The 17852-nt window shown below is 40.9% G+C and overlaps 1 protein-coding gene across 1 annotated transcript in view; it reads right to left on the bottom strand.

Moving 5' to 3' along the window:
- The window catches only part of GPATCH2 (G-patch domain containing 2), an 88941-nt gene that overhangs the window by 24170 nt on the left and 46919 nt on the right, over positions 1–17852 (bottom strand). Inside the window, exons 6-7 of the mRNA XM_081114386.1 lie at positions 7020–7087; positions 3565–3604 (exon numbers count right to left, since the gene is read on the bottom strand). Coding sequence (XP_080970512.1) covers positions 3565–3604; positions 7020–7087 — 108 coding nt within the window. The remainder of the gene's footprint in view (positions 1–3564; positions 3605–7019; positions 7088–17852) is intronic.

The raw sequence follows: 17852 nt of genomic DNA, 5'->3' as shown, positions 1-17852 counted from the left end.
GCTGCTCTGTTAAATAAACCACGTGAGACCGTAGCTCTATGACCATTAGACATGCTGAGAAAATGGTTCAAACGCGACAATTACAATGATCATTAATGGGCCTGCTTGTCAGTGGGCATTGTCTGACCAGCATCAATGACTTAATGAAAGAACTGCTTTGAACTGTCCCACGGCATCGTTCAGAATCAGTTAGTAGCAGCATTTGGTCGTCTTGGAGAAGGTATGGACCTTAATTAGATCACCAAGAATACAGTTATATCTTTCCTTCTTTCAGGACTGTCTTCACTAAATAAGTGCATATTAAATTTCTCTTAAATATCGACTTCTTCCAGCCCACAACCACCAACCTGGTCCAGACACCGTTTCCTCTCCCTGGTAACAGCCTTCCAAGCGCCTCCCTGCCCCCAACTCATCCATTCTCCCTCTGCAGCCAGGAATTCCAAACTGAGGTCTGATTCCACAGTCTCTCCAGATAAGCCCCACATTCTTGTACAAGGCATTCGCGACCCTTCACCATTCAATTACATTCCTAGACTCGTCATTTATTACACTTCCTCCTCCCCCCAACCTCACCTCTTTACTTCTACAATATATATCCCAGCCACACTGAACATTTAGTTTGGGGAGTGGATCACGTTCTTGCTCCCTTTCGCCCTTTGCTTCCGTTATTCGATCTGCCTGCATAGCCAAGGTCCAGCAACGTGTCTAGATTCTTTTTATTGCTCAATATATATTTGTTGAATGAATAAATAAATGAGATAAGGAAGTAGGGAGGGAGATCCTGTATCTGATATGTAGCTGAAGCCGCATCTCATCATTTACTACTTAGAGAAAAGAGCAACCATTTATCTTAAGTCCATTAATCTGAAAGTGTTTCCATTTCGAAACACTTCGTACCATGGAAACGAAATTGTTTCTGAAAGTTAAAAAAAAGAAGTTAATTACTTTGGCATTTCTAAGTCTAGTGTCTTTTAAAAAATATATATATGTGTATATACAAACCAACATTTGTGACACAGATAGCTAGAGGTGGCATGATGAAATCTCTCCCTCCACCTTAAATTAATGGTAGTAGTTAACTTTCCTAATTTTAAGATAAAAGACAGATATATGAACTCTATACTTGAGGTTTGTGTTAAATCAATTAAAACAAAGAACTCAAAATCCCTAACACAATATTCTGAGAGAAGAAGAGAATTCTATAGTTTAGTTTTTAAAAAATGTGACTACCGTGACCAAAATAAATACCGTGGTTTGGCTACGGGGTTGGCTAGTACTCAGAGGGACCCCCTTGGGGAACTTAAATGAAACAGCACCTCTATGAACTCCAACATTGGGGCCCCTTCTATTAGATTCATATGGGGATTTCTTTCCTTCCTCACATCTTTGGCTTCCACGGGCTTTAGTTATAAAAAGGGACAAATATTGGAATTATTTAATACAATGCACCTGTACTAGGCATCCATCACAAAACTCTCACTTTATCACTAAAATTATAAATCTGGGTGTAACTGCAAATTTACAATCAAACTCAGGTAAAAAAGATACACTTGGATCTTTGGGTCATGAATTTAACAAATTAAGATGGGAACTTATATCTTTTAAGGGGCAACGGTGAAAAAATTAACCCAGAGTGTTGCCAGAATGTAAAAAAAGCATATATTTGTATCTGAAAGAGCCCCAGCAGGTGTATGCCACGCCCACAGAATGAAAACGGGGGCGGGTGGGTCAGGTCAGGAGTTCAGGGTCAGAGACAAGAATCCTTGAGCTCTGCTCCGGTGAGCAAGCTCAGGCAGGCATTCGGCCTGGAGAAACGTGTCCTTCTTCCTGGTAATTGTCTTGTTTGCTTGAACTCCTATCCGTGTCACAAGTGAGGTCCCTTTTCAGGTTCTGACTCAACAGTGTCAACTCTGATTGCGAACAGAATTTCTGAATATGGTGCGAAGTGCTTCTTACCTTCCAACTTTCAGATTGCTGGACTTAGGCCAAACGGAGACACAAGTCCCTTATTAGTGACCTGCAGGTGTATATTGAAAAAGGACTCACATAAGAATGACATTAAAATTCATGAGCACAGCCTAGTACAATGTGAGGTTCACAAAAGGGATACAATTTTATTTACTTATTTTTTAAATATTTTATTGATTTCAGAGAGGACGGAAGAGGGAGAGAGAGATAGAAACATCAGTGATAAGAAAGAATCATCCATTGGCTGAGGATCGAGCCCGCAACTTGGGCATGTGCCATGACTGGGAATCGAACTGTGACCTCCTGGTTCATAGCTCAGCTCTCAAGCCCTGAGCCACACCAGCTGGGCAAGCAACACAATTTTAAAAGTTGGTGAATAAAACCAGGAAGAGACGTGTTCCTTGGGGATCATGGTTGTTACTCTTATAGACGGGGCGAGGAGTTGCTGTGGTTACTCATGATATTTTTACAAGATTCTAAAAAGAGTCAAATCCCTAACAGGAAAGGAAGAAGCCAAGAGCAGAATTCTTACTCCACCGCAAACCTCTCTTTACTACCTGATACTCAGAATGCTTGGGGGGTTTATATTGGCAGCCACTTGTCAGGTAACTCCTCAGATGTCTGCAAAATAACGTCAAGCCTCCTCATAGCCGGCATCTCACTGTCCTCAGCCTTAAAAAGGAGAACTCAGCAACTTCTAAACTGTGCTCTGACTCAGTAAGCTACGTTTTTCCTCTGTGGCCCTTAGAGGGTGTACAGCACCCTCTGTGGTTTTCCCAAGCATCTATCATCATCCTGTGGTTATTGTTTCCTGGTCAATACAGTAATGTTTCCAATTATCATTGCCAAGCCCAGCCCCTCTACCCACTGCCCTACTACTTGCCAAACCCTCAGGAGAAACGATCTCCGTGGATTTGGGGTTTATCGTTCCCATGTACTCCTTACTTACCATATTTTTGACCCACTTAAATAATAAGTTTATCATCAATAACAAAAAAAAAAGAAAAAGCTTGGCCACGATGCCAAGTCTAAGATATCTATGCTTTATAAAACACATAAAAACTGTAAGCCCTAAACTACCTTAGCATGCCGCAGAGAACTAACTTTATCTGTAAAGTTAACTAAAGGGAACGTCAGTTCTGGCTAAGTCAACTGATCACTGTACTGCCAGGTGGACGAATAAGAGAGTAAATAAAACACACATCCAGAAATATAACGTAACGTGTAGGAAACTATTGCCACCTTCTAAAGGGCAGGGACAAAAATATCCTCTTGCTGGCTGATCTCATTTAAATAACCTCAAATTACTTAAACATACGGACTATTTGGTGCCTTAACTTTGCAGAAAAACACCAAGATGAACCCCAGAGTCTTTTCACAGAGGAGACAGGTGTGACTGAGGACGGTGGCAGTGGGGAACTCGGTGCTCACCGAGGATCGTTCACGTGGTCTGTGTATTAAGCGAGGACACAATTAATTCCTCTTAAGCTGAGATTTATATTTTTTTCTCGTGAAGCTGATCTACCGCCCTGAAGGGAAACAGTTAAGTATCTGAAGGAGACCAAGCAGCTTCCTTTGGATGGGAACGGTCCTTACCTGGCCGTGCTCGGTCCTGGCCCCGGGGCTGAACCAGTGGCTGCGGAGGAGAGAGGAGAGGGGTTAGCAGGAACCTGGCCCAAAGCGCGTGGCCCCCCGCCACCAGGCTGCAGGCTGTGGGAAATGTATGCGCCGCCAGCCACAGCGCCTGGAATAGGCTTTATTCTAATGGATAGTTCATGTAATTCTAGACTTACAGCAATTTGGACAGAAATGTAAGAGTGCTCACAACCCAGTAATTTTCAATTTAATAAGCAAACTCAGTTAGAATTAAATTTCCATTTAATTATGTTAACATAAACTGCTGGGACTGTATTCATTTTATGAATCAATTCTGGTTGTAAAATCTACAAATGCTATCATTTACCACAACTTAATTATGGCATCATTACAACAAATGATGACCTCTGGATTGGTGGGAGTCTTAAAAAACATTAAAAAATAAAAAAGAATCTGACATCGCCCAGCTATGCTCCACAAAGCCCTTGATGTGGATTTGGGAGCATCAGCTGAACGTACCTGAACCCATTCGTTCCAGGCTCATGACACCACCGGCCAGGAAATGTTAGCTGTGTGCTGGGTACCAGGCTCAAGGTCACACATGGGTTATCTCATCCCAACCTCACCACCTTCCGTGGTCCCCAAGCTCAGTCCCCCTGTGGTACAGGGCCAGTGTGGGCATGTCCAGGGACAGAGCTTGACATTCAGGAAATCAAATTCATCCCGCCTCCCTTACAGTACAGGGAGGCTTAAACGGGACCAAGAATCTGGCACAGAATAGTGGTTTAAATACTAATTTTCTTCCCCACTGTACACAGTGAGCAGAGTAATAGGCGAACTTTCATTCAGGGAATTTTTATCCCTAAATGTCATCGGAGACGCCAAAGCCCGTGGGTAATATTTATCAGTCACCCCCCCACCGAAAGGTGGAACATTCCAGCAAATATAAAATAGATGCTGAAGACATTTGTTTCTTTAACTGACTTTTGGTGGAAGACAGTGTTTGACGTTAGAACAATCACATTACGTATAAGTTGGGGATGAGGTATCGCTGTGATCGCCTCAGAGAAGCAGGAAACACACTGAGGAGAGTGGCCCTTATATAAAGACTCGAAAAGTAAAATGCGCTATCCAAGTAAGGCATCATCGTCATCATTATCTTGAAATGTTTATATCTAGTTTAATAACCGTCCCGCATTTACATAAGGATTTTGTGAAAATGGCTGCTAGGAGAAAGGACTGTTATTACCCTTATTCCCTAACTAAAAATTAAGACATATGCAAGCTAAACCACTCACCCAAGGGAATCACAGCCAATCAGAGGAGGAACTGATCCAGTTTATCGATGTATCGCAACATAAAGTTCAAGCCACTCTCGCTATATAGCAGTAGATGCTAAATTTCAAAGTGTAACAGTATTCCCAGTGAACATAACCTATGATCCAGGCAAATCTGGCTTTAAGCAAACTCCATATTTACACAAAAGGTAAAATAAAGGCTATTTGCTTTATAAAGGAGTTCATCATAGGATTATAAGTAGATATATCCATGTGCATTTAAAGTGTCATTGTACATACAGTCCTTCAGGTAAATATCCCATACCTTACAAAGAAATGCCTTAAAATGAAATACACAATGTCCTGTTTTACATTCACACTTTCACCTCTCCATTCACTCAGTAATGCTTCCTGTCTGCCCGGCACTGTGCCATGGGTAACAGGTGAGAGAGGTACAGCACCTGTCTGCCCTCAGAGTTTTCACAGTCGTTACCAAAGGCATCTGTGGTTTAAAAAAACTCTAAATCTACTGGGTAGAGTTTTGGGTTTATATCAGAACTGAAAATTAAGGATAAAATGTACGAGTCTTTTGGTTGTCATTCTGAGATAATAAATGCTTTACTCTGCTTCCCCTCCCCCCTTCTGTTCAAGGGATAATAGAAAGGTCTTATCCTATATAATAAAAGCCTAATATGCTAATTGTCCAGTCATCTGTTCAACCAATCAAAGCATAATATGCTAATGATATGCTAAGGCTGCTCAACCACTCGCTATGACGTGCACTGATCACCAGGGGGGCAGATAGTTGACCAGTTGACCAATTGCTATGACGTGCACTAACCACCAGGGGGCAGACACTCCGAGTGGTAGGTTAGCTTGCTGCTGGGGTCTGGCCGATTGGGGCTGAGCGAGATGGGTCCGACACGCCCTGGAACCCTCCTGTGGTCCCTCCCTGGCTGGCCAACTTCCTGCATCTCTCCTCGGCCCTGAACATGCACCGGTGGGGTCCCTTGGCCTGGCCTATGCCCTCTTGCAATCCGGCTGAGGGCCCCCCACCTCCATTGCATGAATTTCATGCACCAAGCCTCTAGTACAGCGGTTCTCAACCTGTGGGTCGCAATCCCTTTGGGGGTTGAACAACCCTTTCACAGGGGTCACCTAAGACCATCGGAAAACACATATATAATTACATATTGTTTTTGTGATTCATCACTATGCTTTAATTATGTTCAATTTGTAACAATGAAATTGGGGGTCACCACAACATGAGGAACTGTATTAAAGGGTCGCGGAATTAGGAAGGTTGAGAACCACTGTTCTAGTAGAATCATAAAAATGAAGGAAATAAGCTATTAAAATGAATACCTATATAAAATTATATCTATATAAATAACATTTTACATCACATAAATTATACTTATATTAATCTATATAAAATAAGCTATACCTGAACTATAAATTTTATATTTATTTAAAGAATGGATTTGAAAAATAGAATCCAATGGGTCTAATATGATTGGCTGCCAGAAAAAATTCAATAATTAATTCATATCTTTCCATACTTTATGGCCTTTCTCAAGTTCAACCAACTCCACAGGAGACATATGGGACTGAGCCAAAGTATATAATGTATTTAAGCTCTTCCAACAAAGATGTATTTAGAAAAAGAATTAGCACCTAGAAATTTACACAATAATTCATCCCAGTCAAAGCTCAATTGCTTAGTTTTTTGAATTATGTAGTGAATGAGTCTCTTCCTTTCGTTGCTAATTGGAAACACATTCCGGTCCCTCACAGCTGATGCTGGACAAGAGCAGAGCGCGGAGAAGTCGGGAGAAAAAGTCACTTAGTCCTCATGTTAGCAAGTCAGAGAGAATGGAGGAGAAGAGCTTGATGCTACTTCACGTAACAGAATTTAAATGTTTCCAGATAACACGTGAATTTCCAATTCCACCACAAATAAAAGAAGGACTGTACTAAAAAAAACCCCTTTATTTAAATTTCTCCATGGGATGCATTGAAATAGTTGTTGCATCCCTGTCATGGTCTATGATATTGACTCTTAAAATAGAACCAAATTAAACCGCCTTCACCAGCAATGGCTACCAATTTCCACAAAGAGAGATGCAGAACACCAACAAGGAGGTTACACTCAGCATACAGTCAGCGGGCACTCACTCGTGGTGGTGAGAATCGGGGGAGAAGTGAACCATCCTCTTGTTACTGACTGGCCCCGGAGCGGTCCCCTGCAAGGAGAATTCAAACAGGAAACAGTCACAGGTGCGTTTCTAGAAAGACAGGGATGTATAGAGACAAGTCCACCTGAGGACATCCGCTCTGGAGTGGACAATCTGATAATAAGTCTTAACATCTAAACAAAATCTCACAGAGCAAAGAGCATTCCCAAGACCAATGTCTTTGTCATTCATTCCTAAATACAAAACTTTCTAAAGCTTTCCCACAAAGTTAGGAATTATCTGTGTATTTACATACAACAAAATGTACGCCTAAAAAAACAATATTTTCTTTACAAATCTGATAAAGAATGAAAGGTTCAAAAGCATTTTCATAATGAAACCTACACCCATGGAAAAATAAATTCACAACTCTCCTGACAGAAGGCTCTCAAAGAGAGCATCAGCAACACCATGCAAGAATGAACCCACCATGACAATCAACAGGACAGAAACTTACATCAAAAGGCCCTGCTATACTTCGAGGTAATAGAAATGCAATATCCCTGTAACTACAAAAGTGCCATTTAGAGTATAGACTTAAAAAAAGGCATGCTGAGGCGGGAAAAAACCCACACTAACATTTTCAAATATGTTCTTCTTCTTGGATCACTTGGGTAACAAGGACACCAGCGTACCATCAGCAATCCCAAGAAATGCAAATATTGCAAACGTGCTCGGTCAAGGACACTAACAACCCTGAGGTCCGAGCACCGCCGGTCAACATGTGGCTCCTCTCCAGGGCTCCATCCCGCATTCGTCTCCAAATGCGGTTTTCACGCTCCTCCAGCGGGTATCCCTGGGATGCCGTAATCCATTCTCCGCACTGTGGCTGCCAGAAAAGCCGGCCGGGCCCATGTCATGCTTTGTTAAGGGTTCATGATCACATTATCTCCTGGTGGACCTGACACTTTTATTCAGTTTACAGTGTGTTCTATGTACAGGCAACTTATTTCCTTTGCCAGGGCTGCTGACAACCTTTTCCACACTGTATTAATCTTGTTTACTGACTTTATCTTGGTACAAATATCAGAAAACTGAACTTTTTATCTCAGAGAAAGAATAAACAGCGTGTTGACAGAAGCAGAAGCTATTTTCGAGGCTAAAATTGCTTGTTTACCTGAAGGTATACGTATGGAAAAAAATATTTAGAGTCCTGCACGGGCTTGAAATACATAATCTAAAATTTAATAAATGGAGAAATTTCACATGCACCCATGTGATAAACTGCCTGATGGAAACAATGCAACTGAACACAATAAAACAGAATCTATAACTAATTTACCCTCACGATACAAATGTAAGCTTTCAACCTGATCAGAAATAATCAGAGTACGTATTTCTCAGAAATCAGACTTATATATAAAGCATAAGCTCAATCCAATTGCTGCAAGTAACTCACGAAAGATTTATAGTTGCCAATGTGAATATTTAAATGACTTTGCATGATCTACCTAGTACATGGTGCTTTAAAAAAAAAAAAAATAGAAGCAAATATCCTGTCCTATTATTTCAGGCCAATTTTTGTTTTACTTTTAAAGATGTACAAACAGGTACAGTTTCAATATTTTTTTTAAGTGAAATTAAGCAACAGTGAAATCCATGCATGATGTCTTCTCAGGGTCAATGTCACTGGCTGGCCTCAGGGGTACAGAGTTCTTACAGTGGGAACCTTGGGCCACTTCAGGCACGAGACGCCCTTTCTGAAAATCTGACAAATGACTTCAATAGAGATTTCAGCTTGTGGGAAGTAGCACGATGCTGGAGTGCCAGTACATTTTAGACTTGAAAGCATGTACTTACAGTGATGGCTTATTAGTGGATATTTCACAGTATTAGAAAATGTCAAGATACATGCTTACAGAATTCTTTCTAAAAATTTACAATTGAGGGTAGGAGAATAATCTTTATAAAAATACAATGAAGCAATTTTAAACATCAGATCGAAGTGTTCACTTCTAGCAAATAATCAAGTATGGTCACTATTTTATTTCCCCTAAATATGCCTTCCAGTCATTCCAGAAATGTCTCAGAAAGAAATCACAAATTATAAAAATCATATCTGTTTAAATAGCCAATACAATATTCACATGTAAACATTTCATTACCAATATTCACTATCATTATCAATATGACAATTTCATTATCAATATGGTAAAGTTTATCTGTTAGAAAATGTAGCTTTCATCTCACAAGATTAGGAAGGGAACAGGTAGTCTGTCCATAAGAAGGAGTCTCTCCACAATCCAGTTCTTGTTATTTGTTAAAACACTGGAGACAATCATTTATATAATTAGCTAATATTTACTGATGATAATCTTGGACATCACACTGTGTGCCCTGAATTCTTATGATTCATTTGTTAAATATTACTACATCAATAGTGACTACAATGCTAAATAAAGTAGGTCTATTTCTTTTCATTACCTATGTTTATTACACAAATTATTAAATAGAAAAACAAACATAACTCAAAGCTAGAAAGGGATGGATGGTCTCTAGATAACATAACGTTTAGGTCAACTTCCAGCCTTTTTAGATGGTGAAATAAACTGTAATGCTAAAAGACCATCTGGGTCTTAAGTTTTTGCTATTGTTATTTACAATCAAGTTATCAACCTTAGAAAGTAGGAATGTAGTAGTGATAAATGAAAATGTAATAACCAGTGTACAAGTACCATAAAAATTCATAAAGTCCATAAGTACCAATGTGGGAAATTTACCTATATGATATAAATTATAACTTTTTTTCAATTTTATTAGAGACATTAAAAGCAATTTCTTATTCTTTCTAGCACTAAATTATTAACACCAATTTCAGGATTTTCATCAAAAGATAAACAGAACAGTTGCCTTTATCTCACTTTTACTTTATAATTATTGAATCCACTGCATCCCATCCCATTCTTCTACAATTAGATAGTTGAATATCTGACTTCCCAAATCAGGCAACTGAACCCCAATGGACTTCTGGGATTAATAAAAAGCTTCTTCAATATGGGGGTACTCCGCTCATATTCTTCTTCAATATGGGGGATATTCCACTCATATTCTTCAATATGGGTGATTCTGTACTCATATTCTTCTTCAATATGGGGATACTCCACTCATATTCTTCAATATGGGGCTACTCCATTCATATTCTTCAATATGGGTGATTCTCTACTCATATTCTTCCTCAATATGGGGATACTCCACTCATATTCTTCCTCAATATGGGGATTATTCCACTCATATTCTTCTTCAGTATGGGGGTACTCCACTCATATTTTTCTTCAATATGGGGGATACTCCACTCATATTCTTCTTCAATATGGGGGATATTCCACTCATATTCTTCTTCAATATGGGGGATATTCCACTCATATTCTTCAATATGGGTGTTTCTGTACTCATATTCTTCTTCAATATGGGGATACTCCACTCATATTCTTCAATATGGGGCTACTCCACTCATATTCTTCTTCAATATGGGGCTACTCCATTCATATTCTTCAATATGGGTGATTCTCTACTCATATTCTTCAATATGGGGATACTCCACTCATATTCTTCAATATGGGTGATTCTCTACTCATATTCTTCTTTAATATGGGGGATACTCTATTCATATTCTTCTTCAATATGGGGATACTCCACTCATTCTCAACAATTAAGAATCCCTCTGTAAACTAATGAAGTGCTATGTCTCCATATATTTGCCAGAAGCCATCCTCCTTTCTTCAACTCTGTTCTCGTTTCCATTTGCATTTCATCCTGCTTCGGTGTCCACACTGACGAACACTGGGCAGCGGCTGCCACTCAGCAGGGAGCTTTCAGTTTTGAGAGGCCTGGGCCTCCAGGCCAGAGGGAGACAGGCCCGAGCCCTGCCAGGTGGCCAAGCCCCACAGTCCCCGGCTCCTGGGGGGACCATCATTCATTTGACTCCATTCCTTTGAAGAGAGAAACCAGCCTTTAAAGTTTAGCGGGCTCCGCAATGAAGGCCCCCTGGTGCCTTCGACAAACTTGTCAGTCAAACGCAAGTGACAGATACGAAGGAAAATAACTCAAAGGAAACAGGCTTAAAAATAGGACTTTCAACCCGGGGGCTGGGAGCAAGGGGAGGAGAGCAGAGGCAGAGAAACTGGAGTTGCTCGGCTGCCTGCACACAGGTCGCCATTAAAGCCTGAGAAGGTAATCGGATAAATATTTTGCAGTAAATGATAATAACTGCTAAAATGAAGGCATGAAATAGTTAACCTTTTTAACCCCATACACAAGTAGAAAGATTCGCTAAAGTATTTCAAATGAGGGCCCCTGAGTTTTATAAGTTGGTGAAAAGGTTCTGTTATGTGGTAGCTGGGAAAATGAATAAAATATTTCCCATGTCATCTAGTCGCACATATAATATTGCAGAATGGTCACAATTCACAACAGGCACAATCTCTATGGGGATGTTCAAGAAAATAACAGTAGAATTCCCTTTAAAGCAACATACAAAAACGTAAAAATTCCTTTAGAATTGCTGTTCAGGCAAATGCAAAAAACCCAACGACTCAGGGAGCATAAAGGGGTCCCACTTATGAGATCACAGGGAAACGAAGCAGGTATCTGATGTAGGGGAACAAGGAGACAGAACCCCCTCCGAGCAGGGGGGCGCATGCACTCTCCCAGCTCAGTCCATCGGAACCAGCTCGCCAAACCCGACTCTGCTGTCCACGTGACAGGGTTCCCATTCCAGAGCCGTCCAGGCTCGACCCTGGGAGTCAAATTAAAACAAGCGAGAAATGCACGCAAAGCACTCCCTGGTCCGATCCCTGCTTTCCAACGCAATCCTTCTCTCTACTCTAGCTCCTTAGGCAGTAACTCTCCTTGTTCCAAAGCCAAAACGGCTCCACTTGGTACAATTCAGCAGGTGCTTATTAGTTACCTACTGTGTGAGTAAAATTACGTTCTAATTTACTATATAACAAGTAGTACGTGGTAATAGGGCTCATCTTAGTTACACTGTTACATTGAACTAATCTTTCTTTTTAAAAATACGTTTTTTCTTGATTTCAGAGAGAAGAAGGGAGAGGGAGAGAGAGATAGAAACATCCATGATGGCCCTAACCGGTTTGGCTCAGTGGATAGAGCGTCGGCCTGCGGACTGAAGGGCCCCAGGTTTGATTCCGGTCAAGGGCATGTACCTAGGTTGCGGGCACATCCCCAGTACGGGGTGTGCAGGAGGCAGCTGATCAATGTTTCTCTCTCATTGATGTTTCTAACTCTATCCCTCTCCCTCCCTTTCTGTAAAAAAATCAATAAAATATATTTTTTTAAAAAAGAAAGAAACATCCATGATGAGGGGGAATCATTGATCGGCTGCCTCCTGCACGCCCCCTAATGGGGGTCGAGCCTAAAACCCAGGCATGTGCCCTGACCGGGAATCGAATGGTGACCTCCTGGTTCATAGGTTCATGCTCACCCACTGATCCACACCAGCCAGGCTTAAACTTTTTGATGTCATGATAAAGTTTTATGTTAAGGAACCCCTCTAATTCCAAGGTATTTTTTAAGAATAAAATATCAGTAAAGAATTCACGTAGAAATTCGTACTTTAACTTCTTTTGTCTAGATCTCTGTTAAGTAAAATGTGGGTTTACACAGTGCACCAGGACAATCCCCCTCACCAGCTTCAAGAGACTGTCCTAGGTGCCTGCAGCGTGATGGTGTGTGTGTGAGGTGCAGGACGCCAGGGAAGGGCCACCGTAAAGCCTCACTTACCAGGAGCTTTGGCGACAGATAGCGTCCTCCTAGAAGGAATATTCAGGAAGACGATCATTTCTAAGGACAAGTGAATTTCCTGAGATTCCAAAAACGGTCCCACTAAATGACTAAATTTATACCCTGTAAGTTGGTTTTCCAACTAAGAAAATGCCTCAGTGTTTGGAATTTTCTAAAATCGAATAACATTACAGAAAAGTATACAAAGTTTCCATCATCATTCCTATTTTTTTTAATATACCAATATTGACCAGCAATCTTACTCTTATCAGCGGAGCTCACACTGGTTAAGACTTTGAGGGGAAAAAACCTCTTCCAGGATCTATGCAGCATCTTATATTCATGGCCTTCGTGTTATCTAAATTATGCTGAAGTGGATATAACACAGGAGGTGAATCTGATGATTTTTAACCTGAGTCAAGGTTAAGGGCTCCAAATTGTGCAGTTATATGTTTATTAAGCAATCTTTAATCACTCCGTGGAGGGATGTAAGCATAAATGAACCAACAGCAAAAAGTGTGATAATGACCACTATGGCCATCAAGAATGCATGTAGTTAGTAGAAATATTATTGTCATTAATGATAACGACACTGCTGCTATTCTTTATAGCTCTAGCCTACCTATAAGGAGTGTTCACAGGCAAGGTGGCTACAGTGCACAGACAATGACTCTCAAATACTAGATGCAGAAACTGACGCTCCCTGGAGTGAGGGCACGTGCCCGGATCACAGCACTGCACAGAGCTGGACTTGAACCTCAGTTGTCCTGCTCATAGCCCACTACTCTCCAGAGACAATTACACTGAACACATGTGTTCTGTGTTTGGGGACCGGCCACAGGAGATGCAGGCTGAATCTCCCTTATCATAGTTTTACTCTCGTGGACCAAAAATAATTACAGGAAAATTCCAGGAATAAGCAATTCATAAGTTTTAAATCGCGCCCTGATCTGAGCAGCGGGAGGAAATCTGGGGCTGACCCCTCCAGGGTGGACGTGAGTCACCATCCCTTTGCCCTTTGGATGGGCTGTCAGGAGGTCTAAGTGCTTGTGTTCAGTCCCTCTTACAGCAGCTAAGCTACATGCCCACACCTACGTCACCACGCCCACATCACTCCCCGCCCTATGCTCATCACATGCCCTTATGTATCATCTCACATCATCACAATAGGAAGGGTGAGTACAGGACAGTAAGGTATTGAAGAAGAGGCCACATTCACATAACTTTTATCACTGTGTATTATAATTGCTCATTTTTACTATTAGTGGTTGTTGTCAATCTCGCCCTGTGCCTAATTTATACTTTAAACTTTATCATAGGTAGGGATGTACAGTATGTATTGGGTTTGGTACTATCTGCGGGTTCAGGCACCCACCAGGGGTCTTAGAACATGTCCCCTGCAGGTAGTGGGGGGGCAACTTTATGCTCCCGGGAGATCTCCAGCCTAGAACACTGTGCTGCTTCCCTGTGACCCTAGGGTGGCCCTGGGCGGTGGTCAGCATAGCGAGCTGGTGGCTCAAACAGGGCTGTCAGCCCGTGTTAGGGACACACTGACGAGAATGACCGATGGCGCCGCTACTCGTCACTGAGGCCGAAGCGGTGAAACACGGAAAAACGGAGCCAGAAAGGAGTCAACACGTTCCTAATGCGAGTACGCGCAGGAACTTGAACGTTAGAGAACGCGGGCCATGTTTTCCTTCAGAAGCAGGCATCCCTGCCAGTGTGAGATTACACCTTATACCAGAGGGTTTCCTAAAGAACCAAAAAGAAAGAAATCAGAGGGAATGGAGCCCAGCGAGCACAGGGCTCTCTCTCCTGTCGCCTGGGGATTAGCCTTCGCAGCAGGAGTCCTGCATGGAAGATGCTAACCTTGCAGCTGCCGGCCTCCGGGAAGCAGCCAGTGCAGACAGACTGGGGGATCTGGAGTGGCCTTAGGACATTCTCACGTGACAGTAGCTCACCTCTCTCTCTCAAAGAATCGTCCAAATGCAAAGGGGACTAAACTGGTGACGATTTAGAAATATGCAGACACATACATGCAACATAACATTAACAATCGTGTTTGTCATCTAAGAGTAAACAATGTGATTATTTTAAATCTTCAAACAGCTGTTTTCCCAGTTAAAATAAGTCAGCATTAATAATGAAGAATTTAGAATTATTGGCCTCTTAGGATAATAATACCTCTAATAAGTGCATACATTCTCATTTCCGGTATACACAGATAATGATCTAAATGCATTCATAGGAAAGAATAATCTACATAATTCAGAATCAAATACAGCAACACCGTTTTGTCATACTGCCCTCATGCCATAATTTCTTCTGGAGTAAGAGAGTAAAAATGAACCGGCTCAGAGTGAGGGCCCATAGTGACTGAAGTAGGAGTTTCACTTTCCCAGCGTCAGCAGCGAGCTGTGAGTGGCCTCTGCTGGCTGACCACGGCTTCCTAACTCACTCATCGATGATGCTCGCAGGGCTGTGGGCTTCAGGAAAATAAGGAATGTCCACGTATGTATATAAAGCCCACTGTGGACACAGACCATGCAAAGTCATAAACACACTGTGCAAACGATGGTCTGAAATACTTTACAATTTCATCCCACTGCGACCTACTTCTTTACACTCAAAATCCACACCGCTTCCAAAATTCTAATTTATATGCCATGATAGTTGAATTATCTTAATTCATATCAAGCAATTCACAATTATATTTAAAAATAAACATTTTCTGGAGGCTCATCACACAAAACACACTTTTTCTCAAATTAAGAGTATACTTAGGTATGGCAAACTGACTCTGCAGAGAAGTACAAAGAAAGACTGAATGAAAAAAAATATTTTAAAGCACGCGTGACTTTAAAAAAGGCATGAATGAATAACTGTTTATGAAGATACTATCCTGGATATATAGTGTAGCAAAGCATTTTTAAAGATTTCTACATTATTGCACCTGTGTTTGGGTAGGAGTAATTTTATATCCAAACCTTAAGAAGTTGATACCTTAGTAGTATTAGGTAATGTTTATTCAGTAATCATAATAGAGAAGAGAAAAAATTTTTTTCCCCATTTTTTGCTCAGTAGCTCTCTATGAATAAAAATCTCGTGTGTGTGATAGAATTTGTAACTTCTTATTTATCTATTCCAACATAAAATTACATACAATTCACTTTGTATGCTACCCAATCTAGCCACTTAAAAAATATACCCCATTAAAAGTTATTATTAAATATGCCTAATGATGTCAAAAGGTGACTACATTTATTTTTAAAAATTATTGTTCTCACCTGTGACCATTTCCAGTCTATTTCAACCCTCATTTCAGAATTCCGTCCCATTATCTCGCCTGCTCACCACTGTTCCCGGGGTGAGCTGGCTGACATCCTAGATAACCCCCAGCACGCGGGACACCACTGGGACTGCCACCCTGACCCGCAGGGGCCCTGGTTACTGGCCTGAAACGTATCGCACAGGACGCAGCCACTGCCGGGAACTTGTTTATAAAAACCCTCTCAGCTCCCTGGACACTCAACCCGTTTTTTAAAGGCAACGTTCAACTACTTAAAGGAATTTCAGATAATAAAGAAAAACTCTAATGAGTGTTTTGAAGCCTCCCCTCCAATTTCTCACAATTCTGCAGAAGTTAAAAAAAAATGTCACATATATATAGAACAGAATCTAGAAAATGTTTTCTTGTTGGAGCTCAGCTTATTCAGAGTCTGTTCTATTAAGGATGGGACTTAACAACAAACAAAAAAAGATACACAACAGTGCACATTCCTAATGAGAATTTCAATACAGGGAAAAGCTTGGTGCATATGAATTTTTTTTTTTTTTTTTTTGTCAAAGAGGTCAGGGGGTTACATGGCAGTGAAGATAATTATGATATTCAGCAATCACAACTGATACCATAAACTTATTAACATAGCTCTTGGGCAAAAATTCTACAGTGTACATTAAAAACTTGAAGAAAGTAAGCAGACTAGGAATACTCAGCACTTAGTGATAAATTGCTTAAATTACTCGGAATTACATGATCAACATTTCAGGAGCTAAAACACCTTTCTCTCTGTATTCATTATTTGACACTTTATCAGAGCATTTTCAGCTGTGCATATACCTTTCTGAACTGCATATTTATTTTTCCTGCCTTTCCAATTGTGGAAACTTATGAGATATAAAATATAGTAAATAAAGAAGCCACATTGTCTTGTGCCGCACTACATTTACGAAATGGCAACAGCCCTTAGAAGACACTCAACAAACAGAAGACTTATCCTCACCCTGGAATACATAAACACCTTTCCAACTGATCCAAAGTAAAAAGTGAAGCATTCCAAACTTTACTAGTTTAAGCTTTTCCACAGTTTCACAGCAAAGTTCCGCATAATGTCTATCACATTTTTCAATCTGCACGTTGTCAGATCGATTGTGACAAAGACATCACTGTCTTGCTACCGTTACAAAACAAATCAACAAGGGGTCCCAGCAGCGATTTCTGCTGCCCAGTGATCACAGAGGGGAGACCGTCCCCCAGGTTTAACAACATAAACTGGAACTCAGAACGTTCCTCAATTTTCTCCTTTTCTCCCATATAATGTTATTCGTAGGCACAGAAGAGCATAATGGTTAAAGATGTGGGTAATGGGGCCAGCTCGCCTGAGTCCAAACCACGATTCGTCCACTCTTCAGTTAGTCCTATGGCAAACTCAACTGCCTCGTCTATAAAATGGGGGTAAAAATAAGACCCATTTTATAGGTGCTATGAGAATTAAATGAGATAGCCTGTAAGGTACATAGGTCAGTGTCAACTATCATGTTGTGTATGTATTAAAGTTTAATGCAAGATATAATCTCAGTAATGACATGACAATAACTATTACAGTAGATGTAGCAGGAAGAAGGGCTTTTGTAGGGTTGGTGGAATCTGGAAACTGGGCGGGTGTGCAAACCGAGGAATGGAGCCATCAGAGAAGTTGATTCCTGGGGCCATTATTAGCCTTGCAGTGAATTCCTCAAAACAGTCTTGGTT

This window comes from Myotis nattereri (genome assembly GCF_964212035.1).
Source record: "Myotis nattereri genome assembly, chromosome: 20".
NCBI classification, from domain to species: Eukaryota; Metazoa; Chordata; class Mammalia; order Chiroptera; family Vespertilionidae; genus Myotis; species Myotis nattereri.
The sequence above is the reverse complement of the archived record's forward strand: the minus strand, read 5'-3'. Positions and strand labels throughout refer to the sequence as shown.